The sequence below is a fragment of the Rhyacophila brunnea genome, unplaced genomic scaffold (assembly GCF_057557595.1).
Source record: "Rhyacophila brunnea isolate RB1 unplaced genomic scaffold, BYU_Rbru_1.0 scaffold_12, whole genome shotgun sequence".
Lineage (NCBI taxonomy): Eukaryota > Metazoa > Arthropoda > Insecta > Trichoptera > Rhyacophilidae > Rhyacophila > Rhyacophila brunnea.
The window spans coordinates 5,312,604-5,328,237 of NW_028232774.1; the positions used below are offsets into that span (position 1 = coordinate 5,312,604).

Below are 15,634 nucleotides of genomic sequence, written 5' to 3' on the forward strand. Positions count from 1 at the left end.
AATTTGCTGGTACAAATTTCTCAAAAAAAAAAAAAATTTTTACCATATTTTGTACAATCCGCCACGCTCACTAATTGGACAATTGTCTGGTTTTTGGGGTAGCGGATTATTGAGAGAGTACTGTATTGGTGTTGTCAAACTCATTGTTTGCAAATATAAAACATTGAATTTCTTACAGCATGTTTACAATCGTCCTCGTCACTGCCATCCAAGCAGTCGGGCACCATATTGCAATGCCATGATTTGGGAATACATGTGCCGTCCTTGCACTTAAACTCGTCTTCTATACATATTGGCAGTGCATCCTGTTTGAACCTACCTGGAAAACAGAATACAACAAGATTTTCTGAATGATCTCTCGGTCACCAAAAAACTTCACATTAACTTAACTAACTATTCAAATAATAGAATTGATAAATTCAGAATTAAATATAAATGCATTGGTATATAAAATTAAGTCGTCACTGATATAAAGAATTCAGATTCATTTATGATGATGAAGTATTCTAGTGACGAGGGTTGGAGGTAGGCTGTCCGACATAAATAGTGCACACTAAACTTTGTCAGTCATACTCATTTCTTTTCATTGAACTAAGAATACAATTTGCAGATGGTACCCACTGTTTTTAAAATTCAATTAAACCCTGCCTAACCAAACCATAATAGTTTTGGTCTGCTATGGGCGATCCGATGAAAATAGTGCACACTTTTTCAGTCATACTTATTTGTTTTCGTCTAATTAAGAATACCTGTTACAGGTGGCGTCGGTTAGTTTTTTAAAAGTCATTTTGGCAAGCCTTGCCTAAACCAAACCATAAGAGATGAAAAATATTCTTCTATCTATAAAATATCTAAAACTATGTACGATTTAATGGCATAATTTTAGATATTTTATAATATATAGGTAACTATTTTTTGACTATTATCTAATAGTGCCTTAGTTTATGCAGGGCTTAATTAATTTTAAAAAGTAATCAATACTATCTCCATATTGTAGTCTTGGTTCAATAAAAACACTTATTTATGAGTGACAAAGATTAATGTGTACCATTTATGTCGGATCTTAACAGCCTACCTCCACCCTTCGCCAGTGATACCTATGTATATTATTTTATAAAAAAGAATTTAACTCTATGTATATTATATATTTTTCAGCCGGGGTCGATCCACTGCTGGATGAAGGCCTCCCCCAGATCCTTCCACTCTTCTCGGTTCCTTGTTTTTCTCTGCCACGTACTTTTACCAAACCTGACAAGTTTGTCAATCCAGCGGGTTTTGTGGTGCCTATGTGGTGAGTGACTGCATTCGTCCAGCGGCAGTCCTTTCGCCATGCGATATGTCCGGCCCACCGCCATTTCATCAATTTGGTGACCTCTATCACATCTCTCACTCTTGTTTGCTTTCTTATACAATGTATATTATTTTATAATAAAGAATTTAACTCTATGTATATTCAGTATTAAATAAAAAAAAATATTATTATCATTACTGTCGCAGTATAATTCATCTGAACCGTCAGCACAGTCGGGGAAACCATCGCATGTCATGAGAGAGTCGATACAAAAACCGCTGTGGCACCTCCATCGTAATGGTCCCGTGCAAGTTGTCTCACCTGGAAAGTCATTGCTTAAAGTCAAACATCCACTGTATAAAATTATTTAATCAATTACCAAACAAAAGAATACGATTAACACCTTTGAGATCTAAGAGACGTGCATAAAAAAAATCATAATATATCAGTCCCCCTCACCTACATTTGGGTGTTACATCATATAATAATATATATTATGATCTTTGATAATATAATATATATTATGATCTTTGATAATATAATATATATTATGATCTTTGATAATATAATATATATTATGATCTTTGATAATATAATATTTATTATGATCTTTGATAATATAATATATATTATAAGATATATTATGATTTTTTTTTATTAGTTTCTTTATTAAACACCACAACAGGCCGTGAAGCCCAATAATAGTGGTAAAACTCCCAGGCTTGAGGAATTTACATATTAGATTATGTAAATGTATTTTGACCTCACCGGGAATCGAACCCAGAACTCTGGGATGGAAGGTCAACGCCTTACGCACTGCACCACAATAGCCAATGAGGCAGATATGTGACAAAAATTAAATAAGGTGGTTAAATATTTTATGATAAGATTTGACAATTTGTGGGAGATTCAGAAAAATACTACCTACAACCAACGTTCCCTCTAATTTATCTATTGTGTGTGCGGGTCATCAACGCATCTGAGCAGTGGCTTTAGTAACTTTTACCGTTTTAAAAATATTGTAAGAACTGTGATGTTTTCACAATAAAGCCTCAATTACATTGAGCTTCTTTACGAGCTGTTTATTGGCGAATTTTCAATCTGCCTGTAAAGTCGCCCAGTGTAATCATCGAATAAGCTAATAAGCAGGTTGTAAACACTCTACCGAGAAAAGTTGAAAGCCGGTCAACTTTACACACTACACACCGGCGTGTGGGCCTACTGCGTCTGCGCAGTAGAGCGCAGTACCAACCTCCCGGTAAAAAAACAAACTACATTCCGTCAAAATAGTCGCTGGCTTGTGGCTTCTCAGCGAATGGAGAGTTTTGTGTGTAATCATCAAATCGCAGTAGCTGAATCGCCCGCTTTTAAATTCGCCAATAAACAGCTCATAAAGAAGCTCAATGTAATTGAGGCTTTTGACTACTATGTGACTGTACTGACAATGTTTCTTACAAGTTGAAACATGAAGAAATGTAGAGGATTCGGCACATAGGTGGTCATTGATAAACACTAAAATACGTATCTTCTTTTCGTATACTTTGGCACGCGATAGAATGGGACAGATATAGTGATCCCGCTCGACGTAAAATTTCACTTGAATGAAATGAGTCGAAGAATTGTGCATGTGATGATTTCGTGCATTCAGCAAAACTAAAATCTGGCAAAGGAAATGAGATATCCAGGGTTCCAGTGGCTAGCTCAGGTGTCGATCGGACCCCGGATTCACAAAAAAAAAAAAAAAATTTGAGACGAAAGGAATTTAAATAAAACAATGCCTTTCGTGTTTGTAACGTGGTCTTGCCTTTTTTAATTTTTTTTTAGTTTCACAGGTTTATATTTTTGGTTTTTACAGTTACAGTCGTCCGTATACTTTGAAAAAAGGACGCTCACTGCTCGCCACGGGGTTCTTCTACTTCTCCTCAACCTAAGCCAGCTTTTTTGAGGGAACCCCCGTGATCGGCCAAATCCGATCGGATGATCTTTTGATTTGGCGAATCACGAGGTGGTCCTTGGCGCCGGCGCGTGACAAGTTCGGTGTTGCGCAATGCGCGGCAAAATTTACAACCTTTAAATACTTATTCATTTATTATATTTAGTCTTAAAATTATCTCTTTCATCCATCATCATTTATACTTTAAAATTTATCTTAATTACACCTCCGCCCAGTAAGTGATTTTCACGCACCGGACGAAGGCCTTTACCTATGAATAAAATATTGACGTAGTTGAGCAGGGAACCAGATCAGGTGTTTTATTCGATTGTTTATAGAGATCAGGGTAGCGGGTCGGCCCGCTTTTATTTAATATTTATAAGCCTCAAGAAAAGCCTATTGATAACAGGTATGTGTCAGAAACTTTCTTTTGCAATATGTTTGTGTAAGGACTGTGCGGGGGATGAAAACATGTATGGGAACACATTTTGGTGGGTGGTTTGGCACACCTAGAGAACATTGCCTACAACTATTCCTGACTCATGACTCCTTCACAACTGATACAGTTATCCTTGAATCGATGATTGAACGATGAGATCTGTTACACCCAAATTATGATGCTGCCGAATTGATGTAGTTTTTTTTTTTTAATTTTTAAATGGCATAAAATGCCGATACGTAGCAAAATGGCTTCTCAATATGGAAATGAATTGTAATTATTGACATCTCAGGTGAGTGCCACGGATTCGGCAGAACATGACATATTGTGTAGATATTACCAAGATATTTTTAGAATATTTAGATAAACAATCACAAGTACTTATATCAAACATCTATTAAAAATTGGAAACAATGATGGCAGGTGAGATCCCCGGGGTTCCAGCGGCTAGCTCAGGAGTCCATCGAACCCCGGATTCACAAAAAAAAGGATATAAACAATTGGAGTGTAAATAAAACACGGTCTTTCGTGCTCGTAACGTGGTCTTCTTATATTTTACATTTTCTTTAAACGTTTACATATTTTGTTTTAACAATAAGTTTCGCAGGTCCTATCCTATCGGAAAGGGGACGCTTACTAATTACTTTTTTCTTTTTCAAACTTCGCGTACCCACGCCATTCCAGCAAAAAGGACTCTCGTGATTGGCCAAATTTTATCGCGTGATCTTTGATTCGGCGAATCACGAGCCTGACCCTGGCGCAGGCGCGTCGAAATTTGGACGTTGCCGACAAGCGCGGCAAAATTTATTATATTTAAATACTTATATTTAGTCTTAAAATTATCTCTTTCATCCGTCATCATTTTTACTTTTTAAATTAAATTAAATTTATCTTAATTACACCTCCGCCCAATATGCGATTTTCACACACCGGACGAAGGCCTTTACCTATGAATAAAAAATACTTACGTGGTTGAGCAAGGAATCAGATTAGATGTTTTATGAAGCCGTTTCTAGAGGTCAGGGTTACGTTTCGACTTATAGCTACTAAATGATTATTTTACACCGGGAGAAGCCCGACTGTAACAGGGGTGTATCACAGGCTTAAATAAGCCGCCATGTTTCAATACCTAGCAATCTAACAAGTTACAAAATATTAATTTTGTTCTGGCTATGAAAATATTAAAAAAAAAAAAATGATACACTTCCTGTTATTTTTTGTGTACAATGAATAGTCGAATATTGGGTGCTTATCAGCGGATGCTTCGTGCAAAATAAATATAACATATAATTATGAGATATATAATACATAAATAGTCTTCACCACAGTTCTGTTCATCCGAACCATCTCCACAGTTGTTCACTCCATCGCAGTGTTGGAATTTCTTGACACAGTGTCCGTTTTTGCATGGGAAGTTTGCTGGGGCTGTACAGTTAGCGGCTACCTCCGCATTCACATCGGCTGGCAATCCGGCCAGACTGACAATTGTGCAGCATACGAAGAGGGCTCGCCTTAGATGGACGGCGGCCATTTTGGCCTGTTATCTACCCTATGAATTACAAAAATTATATCAATATTGAAATTTTCCTTTGGAAATTTACCTGGAAAATCTTAATACAATCTAAAATAAAATGGGCGGGACACATAGTTCATCAATGAGCCAATCACTGAACATATCAAGTCATCTAACGGTACCAAAGAGGTACGAAATCTCCGGAAGGTAGACCCAACGAAATAATTTAATTCTGCAAAAGTACCTATGTACTGAAAGAAATGGAATAAGCTTGGAGTCGTCTTCATACAGCAATGAATTGATCCAGGCTGATAACAATGAAATACCAATATTATCAGATTGGTTCCATAAAATTATTTTGTTCAGTCGATAGCTATTTCACTTGTAAAGTGATACCCTATAGGGGTAGGTTCAAATGTAAATAAAGGAGGGAAAGAAAATAATACAACTTTTGAGAGTTCGTTGTAGTATTTTTTTCACCTGCGGCGCTGACAAAGTGTACCTACTTTGAACACCTATAAACATATTATATTATAAATATTTATGTTGACATTATTATAGTGATAAAAGATCACAGAGGTTATAAATATATTTATAATCTCTGTGATCCCAAATTTGACAAGAATTAGACATTCTATTATTCAAAAAAATGGGCAAGATTATCACATTTGAAGATAATTCTAAAGATACTGGTTATAAGCTATGTCTTTGACCATTCAAATGTGATAAACATCCTACGAATAATGATTGTTTTATAATAATTATTGACCTAAGAATAAGTCAGTATTTTTTTGAAATACGCCATTTCTATTGGCATTTCCCAGTGGTTAGGCTACAACATACGGCCGTAGCCATAAATTGACAAACTATAATTGAAGTAGGGAGTAAAATGATGTTAACGCGCGTGTTTGAACATGTACCGAACCGAGAAAAAAAATCGTTTTTATTCGGTAAAATCTTACTAGATTCTGTCTATATGGTGGATTGATTGGTTATGTATGATAATAATAAATTTGTTATAAATAATTTCAACATAAAAAATTAATACAGCATTTTTATAGTACAAAGTGTTTTTTTACGAAAATATTATATAGAAAAAACTATGAAATATTTTTTTAAATATTTTTCCCGTAATCACATCTATCCGTTGTATATGGGTATATATTTTTTATTAAAAAGTAGAAAACCGTGCATTTAAGTTAACCCTTACCCTACCTTACGAATGTATAAATTAATATGTGGAGAAATAAACACTATTGAAGTAATTGAAGGAACTAAATACAAATATTACAACTTTTGATAGTCCCTACCTAGGGAGGGGGTCAGAGGAAATGTGATGTCACAAAGTAAACCAAAAAAGGGAATTTATTAAAAAATATTTTTTTTCTATTTTTCAACTTTTAGGGGGGGGCGCGTAAAAGGTTATGTGACGAAATATGACGATTGGGGGAGGGGGGTTAAAAATAGCCAAAATCGTGTAACATCATATCTGGACAGCCTCTTAGTATAAAAATAATCGAAGCATAAAAATCTTGACAACATAATTATCGTTATATTGTAATGGCGGTTTATCGCACAGGTGACATTTTCACAAGGGTGCCTCCAAACCCGTCAGCGCTACCACGTACCTAAAGCCATCACTGTTTGAGAGTAAGTTTAGTATACACAGTAGATGATGTGTATGGAAATTACAGATTTTTGGTGTAGGTGTTTATCTATTTAAGATAGTCGAAAATAAATAAGGTAATTGTGACGCAGATTCTGTCATGAAGTTTTATAATTTTTTTTTACGAAAACAGTTTATTCCATGTAGACAGTTACAATAAATATCTTTTTCTGTCGGCGAATCGGCTTTTCGATCCAATAATCGTTAATTGAAAATTTGAAATTTTCATACATTTTGATGCATCATTTTCATAAAATAAGATTATAATATTAGCAGCGCTCGAAATGGAAAATTTTACAAACCGGAGCGCTCAATAATTTTACGAAAATATCAACTATATTATACTATACTACATTAATTGTAAATGTGATTTATAAAAATAAGCGTGTTATTTTTTTATTATATGAAATATCTAGCTCAGACGGTCAAATTAATATTTCCACGAGACGGAGCGATAATTTTGTGAATTTTATGAACCGGAACGGCGCTCCGGTGCGTTCCGGTCCATTTCGAGCCCTGAATATTAGGTTGGGGTAGGTTAGATTAGGTTAGGTTGTGTTATGTTAGGTTAGGTTTGGTTTGGTTTGGTCTAAAACGATAGTTATAAAATCTCATGACAGCATCTGCGGCATATTTACCATAAATAATATAGGTAAGTAAGTACAATTTTAAATTTAAAATCTGCTTAAGGGCTGCACTTTGCCTAAAGACGTCACTGCTCAAATCCTATTCAGTACAAAATATGATATTTTTTCTCTTTTTGTACACGTACTTACCTACAACGTACCTACAAGACCAATCCACACTGTGAACACGGAGATTAACTTAAGCATTGACCCATGCGTTTTGCCGGCAACTCGCCAATAAAGTAATTATTATAATAATGTATAATTTAAAACTTACCTTCCCCTGGCAATATCCTCCCTGTTGTACACTAATGTTTAAAACAAATACACAACCAAGTTTTAAAATAATTATTATTTTAAATCACGTATTATATTTTAAATAAGTATATCTTTTTAACTAAAAATAGGACCAGACTGCCCAGTCGACCCTTCGACGACCTTTGAAACTCTGCGCAAATGTAAACTTCACAAATTCTCGTTACACCAAACTCGAAAAATGGTAGGGTATTCTGTGGTTTTTAGCATTCGACAGAGGTGTTTAACCTGCCGCTATCAAAGTTGGTTGTCATAATTATTTTTCTTGAGTAAAAAAAAAAATCCTTGTATGTTTTTTTTCAACCATGTCCGATCCCAATAAGATCATATAATGGGCCTCCATAGAGTGAAGATTTGTATCAACAGATTTTGTTTTTACGATAAATGGATGCCAGCCACTTGCTCGACCTATTAGGTCCATACTTTACACAAATTAAAAAACAATAATATGTGTACTTGCCAGTTGCCAGACCCAGGATTCGAACCTGGGACCCCGGCGCTATAGGCCGACGCTTAAGGCGATGTCTTTACGTACCAGAGGCACCTAGCGGAAAAATACCAAGCTTTCAATTTGAGATTTTTTTTGATAATTCACAATATCAACTGTATTAATTAATAAATATGTATCTGAAAACATTAAAAAGAAAAATATTTTTTTATTTTAAGACAGAGATAAACTTACAATTTGTAAAAAAAATGTGAATTTGTCACATCTTATTATTATATTTATTTTATGGTCATATATATTATTAAAATTTAGTTTATTAAGTTTTCTATGGTTTACCTAAGAGATTTTTGACGAATTCATAGTTTTAATATTTTTTTATATTTATTTTAAAAAACATCGATTTTTATAAAAATATAAATGTGTATAACTTGAAATCCTTCCTCAGACAAATAAGCAAAGTGATGCGTTTAGTGATGAGAGTAGATTTTGGTATAATTGAGGTCTCTTTTTAATCTTAAAAAACTAATTAATCTTACCACTGTAACCAATTAACCACTGAGTAAGCTTCTTCCGTTACGGGTTTCCTTGAATTGTAGGAGGCGCTCTCTACGTCAGAGAGTTCCCCAATATTAAACGGATAAGTTCCCTTTTCACTTTTTGGTTTTCAAGTGGAAAAACCACAACTCTATTATGTAGGTACTGCATCTTAACACTGAGTGGCGACTTATTACGTCCTGGCTTCCTTTCTTTCATATTATATTTGGGGGCCCAAAACCAGCTTTTTATCCTCAAAAATGTCCGTTGTTTGCTTACGTGCGCCTCTTATTCTTTCATCATTAACCATTTCAAAATCTATTATCCTTAATGCATGTGAACTTAGTCGAGTTTGATCAATAATGTTGCATAAAACATTTGTAATTTGTGACAATGTGAAATGTCAAAAATATCCAAGAAATTCGCAAATTTGGTAAGCTCATTTTCAAGAAATTCACGCAATTGCGCATTCTCAGACAATTCGACGTCCTTTACAGCGCTCGGAATGGACCGGAACGCACCGGAGCGCCGTTGTGGTTCGTAGAATTCCAAAATATACCGTTCCGGCTCGTGGATTCATTTAAAATTGCGTTGCGGTTCGTTAGATTGAGATAATTATGTGTGAATGTATCTTTTAAAGTTTTTCTCAAAATTAAAAATTAACGAATTTATGTTATGCCGGGCGTGCAAGGGTTAAAAATAAAATTAATGACATCCCTAAATTTCTTTCAATTTTCTTTTTTTGTGTCGATACATCCGTGTCTAAATTTATTGTCTAAACACTCCAAATAATTGCATACTTACATGAAAAAAGTAACTGCAGCTGCAAGCTACAAAAGAATAGTGCCTTTGCTGACATTGTTTAAAAACCTTTTGTACTTAAATAACTTAAATTCAATAAAAAAAAAGTAGGCACCTACATATTGTATAATAATTTCAAAAGTATGAAACATCTCAGTACGGTCTAGCTTTTACCTTTGACTGGTATGCATTGCGAATTTACTTACCTACTAATTTATTACTTATATTTTATTGTGAGTGATAAAACTTATTTATTTTCATCGCCATCTAATCGCCGTGTTAATTTTATACCCATGTCTATTTTTGAGGGCAAAATTTCCGGTGATAAAATTAATATGATAAAGTTTGGTAATTTAAATCGTACGATTCCGCTAAAATATACTTATTAGTGATAATCGCTTGTTTTTTTAAAACATTTTGTATTATTTAAATTTGTTCTCTTAAAATTTGGTTAAACATCTCAGCAGGCGATAGCTTTCTAGGTATATATTACATATATATTTTTTGTCGTTGGTATCCAAACTGATTTAACATAATGCTGTTGACCAGTGGCCACAAGCAAAATTTTATCGTTTTGAAAAATGATAAATATGAGTGGATATTTATAAATTTAATGAAGGCTTAATTAAGTAGTAGGTACTTCGTGTAAATCTGCTAAAACATTAAGAATTCACTCCGATAAGCATTTAAGATCGACAATACAGGGGAAACAGGGTTTTCTGATTCAATGTCATTTCAACAATTGACTCGTGTTAAAAAATATTTATGACGTGTCGTAAACCCTTAATTTTTACAATGAATAACAGGGAACTCAGAAATAAGTGATGAATAATGAATGAATGTACCATTATGCCATTTTCCTAAAAAAATGTTTTTGGTATGAAACTATTGAATAGCCTACCGTAATTAGTTTATTTTAAGGGACGTTTCTATTGTGTTATAATTACATACGTTGTAACTTGCTACTTTAAAAATAATAGAAATAATAATACCTATTATGTAGAGAACTTTTAGTTAATTTTTGTTTGTAAATTTGTTTTAAAAAAATAGGAATATCCTCCAATAATATTTTATTACTATCATAATAATAAATTATTGTTCTGTATTGTCATCATTCATCACCGTGGCAATAATAATGAGACTAGGTAAGGACAATCATCATAAATTGAATCGTTTAGTTTAAAATACACTCACAAATTAGGTAGGTACGTGTTCAGTGCGGACATCTAATAATTTTAGATGGTAGTCATAGATTAAATAAATACGGTGGTAAGTTCTTTAATCTGAGGTGGTAAGTGTAGGTATATTACAATAATGGTAACCAAAGCATCAACATATAGGTCATATAGCAGTAACATATAGGCCATGGCCCCCACAACGGGGGGCTGAGAGGGCTCTAGCCTGGGAGCCTGTGCTCAGGAGGAGCCCGGCAAATCGACCAGATAAGTGAGATAAACATACATCACAAATTTGCTTTAATTTTTAATTTGAATCTTTATGGTAGGTATGTGGATATGTTGTTTTTTAAGTCGAATTAATTAACAAACTGAACTATCCCGAATGAGACAGTAATATAAGTTATAAGCAGTGACGAGTGGTGGTAGAAGTAACATGCCTGTTGATTATGGGTGGTACATAAAGTAAGAGTAAAGAATAATACAATTCTTGACGGTATACTTTGTTGAGACGAGGTTCTTTCGCCTGCGGCGCTGACAATCCTTGCCCACTTGCTCAATATACATCCACGTAAGAAGTTCAAAGTTTATTGTTGCATTCATACATCCAACGTACGTACGTATGTAACGAAAAAAATTAAGTATACTTTTTTTTTCGGAAAATTATAGAGCGTTCCTGTTCGTGAAATTTTCCATTTCGAGCACTGGTTAGATGAGATGGATCAAATGCTCTGTAGGTAATCAGCCCCTGGGTCTCCCCCAAAGGAGATTGGCGGATAACGTCAAGATGGACGCAGATAGGCTGAGTGTGACCGACTGGAGAGACAAAGCTCGGGATAGAAATCATGAAGAATGGTTGTGCAGTCTGTCATGGCCTGAATGATCTGTAGCACCACCAAAGGTTAGACCAGCCCTAGCTTCGCCAATTGCAGGAAGCTGTACCCAAAGAGGTTGGATCTCTTTGTTGTACCATATTAACCTCCTTTCCCCTGCGCCCTGCGCTACATTACCAACAAAATATCCAATACTTTCTTCTTTTCGAATTGTATATTATCATAAATTGATCTTAATTTAACTAATGTAGATACCTAAATAATAAGCCAAATTTGAACAACACTGTCATAAGACAATATTGAGACTATCAATAACGGATGTTCTCTGATTCAAAATATCATTGTTTGCGTTGAAATTGAGAGCGTTAATAATATTATTATAGTCCCTATCTAACTAATGACTCGCCTTATTGGTATCAATGTGTACAGAACATGACATCAGAAATAAGGAAATTAGTTGCAAAGTTAATTATTATTTTCACATTATTTGTTAATAATTTTGTTCGTTAAGTACCTAGATATTATTCTGCCATGTGTTCTGGTACACCCCACGCTTGTGTGCAATATGTACCAGTCTGAATATAAACAAAACTTGTATTATTGAAGAATTTACTAATTTTGTGTATGTACCTAATATTCAATTATAATTTTAGACGATCAACACAAGTAAGGAATGATGGAATTTATACTTTATTAATAAATTCACTACATCAGCAGTAGAGATGTTATATTGTTAAACACAACGATTTTAGATTAAAAAAATATTTCGCTCATTGTTATCTTATTGGATTTTAAATTGTCAAAAATTCACATTTTTCAATCTAGCAATCATCTCCATAGCAGTGCAGTAGTCACTGAAGTACGTTAATTTTCAAAACGAAAAAAAAACTACCTACTATCTACTAATATGTCTCTAAGATGCATAAATAAACTGCCATTGATGATGCCAATCTGTACAAGTAAATCGTTTCGAATTTTGATATATTCCGCCTACGTGAGGATGAGTGTAGGTGGACGTTGTTTTATAAATTATTAAAATAGGGTCTACCTGTCTCATTCGGCATACTACCATGAATTTTATAGTATATTCAGGGGGGTAGTGTGTTGTGTTATATCAACTACCCCGCTAATATAATATGTACAGACAGGTTGCATTAAATTGTCATGATTTGTATGTTGTACACCCACGGTAGCCGCGCGGCTTAAGCGTTGGACTATAACGCCGTGGGTCTCAGGTTCGAATCCTGGGTCTGTCAAGTACACATATTGTTTTTCAATTTGTGTGTGTCAGGGTATGGACCTAATAGGTTGAGCAAGTGGCTGACATCCATTTCTCGTGAAAAACAAAATCTGTTAATACTACTGTGTGGAGGTCCATAATATGATCATATTAGGATCGGACATGGTCGAAAGAAAGAAGAAGAAGATGTCTCAAGAAAGACTACACATTTCAATGACGATATGTATAGCATTAATTTAGTGATACTGCTGATCTATAGGTGCCCATAAATCAAGAATAATGTTATTTTTTAAAACATGTACATATTTGCACCCCCGCAACGAAACTGTCACAATCCACAAAACGTCAAACAGAGAAAATCAGCTTTGAAGTTTTTACCTTTACCACAGTTTTACATGTTGTACTGTGTTTTTGAAATATATTTAGATATTGAACGAAGTTTTTGACTTGCAGTGACGTCCCTAGACAAAATTCCGCCCCTAAGCAGCGCCAATATGCCGTCCCATTTTTATACAGTATTTTTAACATCCTTTCATGATTCCAATATCTAAGAAATGTGTTGTATGGATACTTCACCTTTTGTATGGATACAACTTTACTTTCAAAACTCGCGAGTGAGCCAAAAATATATGGATAAATTTATTAGGTTAGTATGTACCTACCTATAATTAAATATAATTCGCAAATCTGCACGTTTCGTTGCTGGTCAACAAGGACGTGACGTCCAAGAACAACGGAAGTAAACTAGATATCGCGAACTCGACAAAAAATTACATTCCTGTTAAACCTTTCATTTTAATTAATACATTTTGTTTCCAACCAGTGAGCTCAATTTTATAATGAAAAGATATTCCCGTTTTTACTAAGTTTAGGTACCTATTTCTATCTATACCTAATGATTATCCTCGATTTGTCGCCCTTCGAGCAACTGCCGCCCCGAGCGACGTTCAATCTGCCTACGCCCACGGGACGTCACTGTCATCATCACACATCTGACATCAGATGTCAGATATATGAAATTTTCGCTACATGTAGGTACTGTTACACCCCCGTACGGTCCCCTTTTGGGGATGTCTCTGTGTATCTGGAGAGGCCCGAGTCGGTATCAAATCCAACAAATAGTAAGCGCTGATTGCGAAAATAAATAATAATAATAGAGCCGGCAATGCCGTAGATTATGACCGTTGAAAAATATTTGCAACGTCGCCGTTTTTCGACAACGCTCTCGTTGCAAGCGAAACACAAGATGGCGGATAAAACGCTGTAAACAGCCAAACAGTGAACACGCACATTTCGTCCTCCGTAAAATAAATTATTCAAAAGGTAACTATTACATAATGTTAACTTAAATAAAACTCGTCGTTCCCATCATAATTCCGGTGTGTTAATTATCCACCTTCAAGTCCTAAAATCCAGATGAAAAACTATACTAAAAATAAAAGTGACAGCTTGCTACTCACTTTCGAAAATGGAGGGAAGTGATAGTACCTACTATGAATGATAGACTATGAAACCTAGTACCTACTCAACTCAAACTACGTATTTCTGGACTTGTGGCGGTTTAGTTGCGGGGATGCGATAGGTGTATCGTTTCGCGTCAGTGTTGTGTACCTACTCTGTTTTTCAAAATAAATCCAATTTTGAACGTACTGCTATTGGATCGTCAAAAAATCTAACATCCTTGAGTGACTATGACTTATTTTTTTCTCTTGAATCAGTAAATTTTGGAATCTGTTCAATTTCGTGTCATTTAAAAAAAATGTCTTTTGTTTCACTCAATAATAAATTATTGATAATTCTATTAACATATAACTATCACTAAGTAATGTATTAATCTAAAATTATTTAAAAACACACTATCACCATTCTACGAGACTATCTTGGAATACAAGTGTATTTAACTAAATAGCTAACTCTGCATCTAATACCCTCACTTCTATTATCGGTCATTGTCCGAATACGGTATAAATACAAATATATTTTTAATGATTAACAGTAGGATGGAGTCACTTCCTTTGTCTCGTGACTACCGCTGAGTACCTAATCACGAGACAAGTCACAAAGAGGGTGTCTCCATTTGATTGGTTTCTGGAATCAAAAAGGATTTTTTAAAGGCTTCTAATTATTCGGTAAGTATAAATATTCTAAAACAGGAAGTATCTTAATAAACGTATTTTATTAAACTTTGGGAATAATTTAAAATCAGCAGCAAGTAAAAAAATGCTCAATGGTAAGTTTTCAAATAATATATTAGAAAGTATACAATTGTTTACTTATCACATTATCTTAATAACAGGGCTCGGAATGGACCGGAACGCACCGGAGCGCCGTTCCGGTTCATACAATCTCCAAAATTATCGCTCCGTCTCGTGGAAATATTAATTTGACCGCCTGAGCTAGATATGTCATATAATAAAAAAAAATATAACAGACTTATTTTTATAAAATACATATAAGTACAATTAGATAACAACGTTAATATTTTCATAAAATTATCGAGCGCTCCGGTTCGTAAAATTTTCCATTTCGAGCGCTGCTTAATAATAAGGATATATGTTTTATCTACTGACAAGCGTATTTTAAATAATGATTATCTAGTTGTACAACCGATTTTTTAATATTATTACTTGCTCAAACATTATTTTACCCTCCACATTAAAACTGGCGTCCTTATTCTGACACTTCGAAATAAATACTTACCAATGATTAAAAATTCTGACACTTGAAATTTAAAAACTTTTCAAAATTGTCTATTTTAAATAATACTAAATTTAATATCGATGTATCTCCCCTGAACCGATTATCAAATAAATGTTGGAG

The 15,634-nt window shown here is 34.4% G+C and overlaps 1 protein-coding gene across 1 annotated transcript in view; it reads right to left on the reverse strand.

The window, feature by feature from the left end:
• Nucleotides 1-7,917, reverse strand: part of yl (Putative vitellogenin receptor yl) — a 66,017-nt gene extending 58,100 nt beyond the window's left edge. Inside the window, exons 1-3 of the mRNA XM_085940069.1 lie at nt 7,746-7,917; nt 4,987-5,212; nt 177-319 (exon numbers count right to left, since the gene is read on the reverse strand). Of these exons, the coding sequence (XP_085796195.1) occupies nt 177-319; nt 4,987-5,194 (351 nt within the window). The 5' untranslated portion in view covers nt 5,195-5,212; nt 7,746-7,917. The remainder of the gene's footprint in view (nt 1-176; nt 320-4,986; nt 5,213-7,745) is intronic.
• Between the last annotated feature and the right edge of the window lie 7,717 nt (nt 7,918-15,634).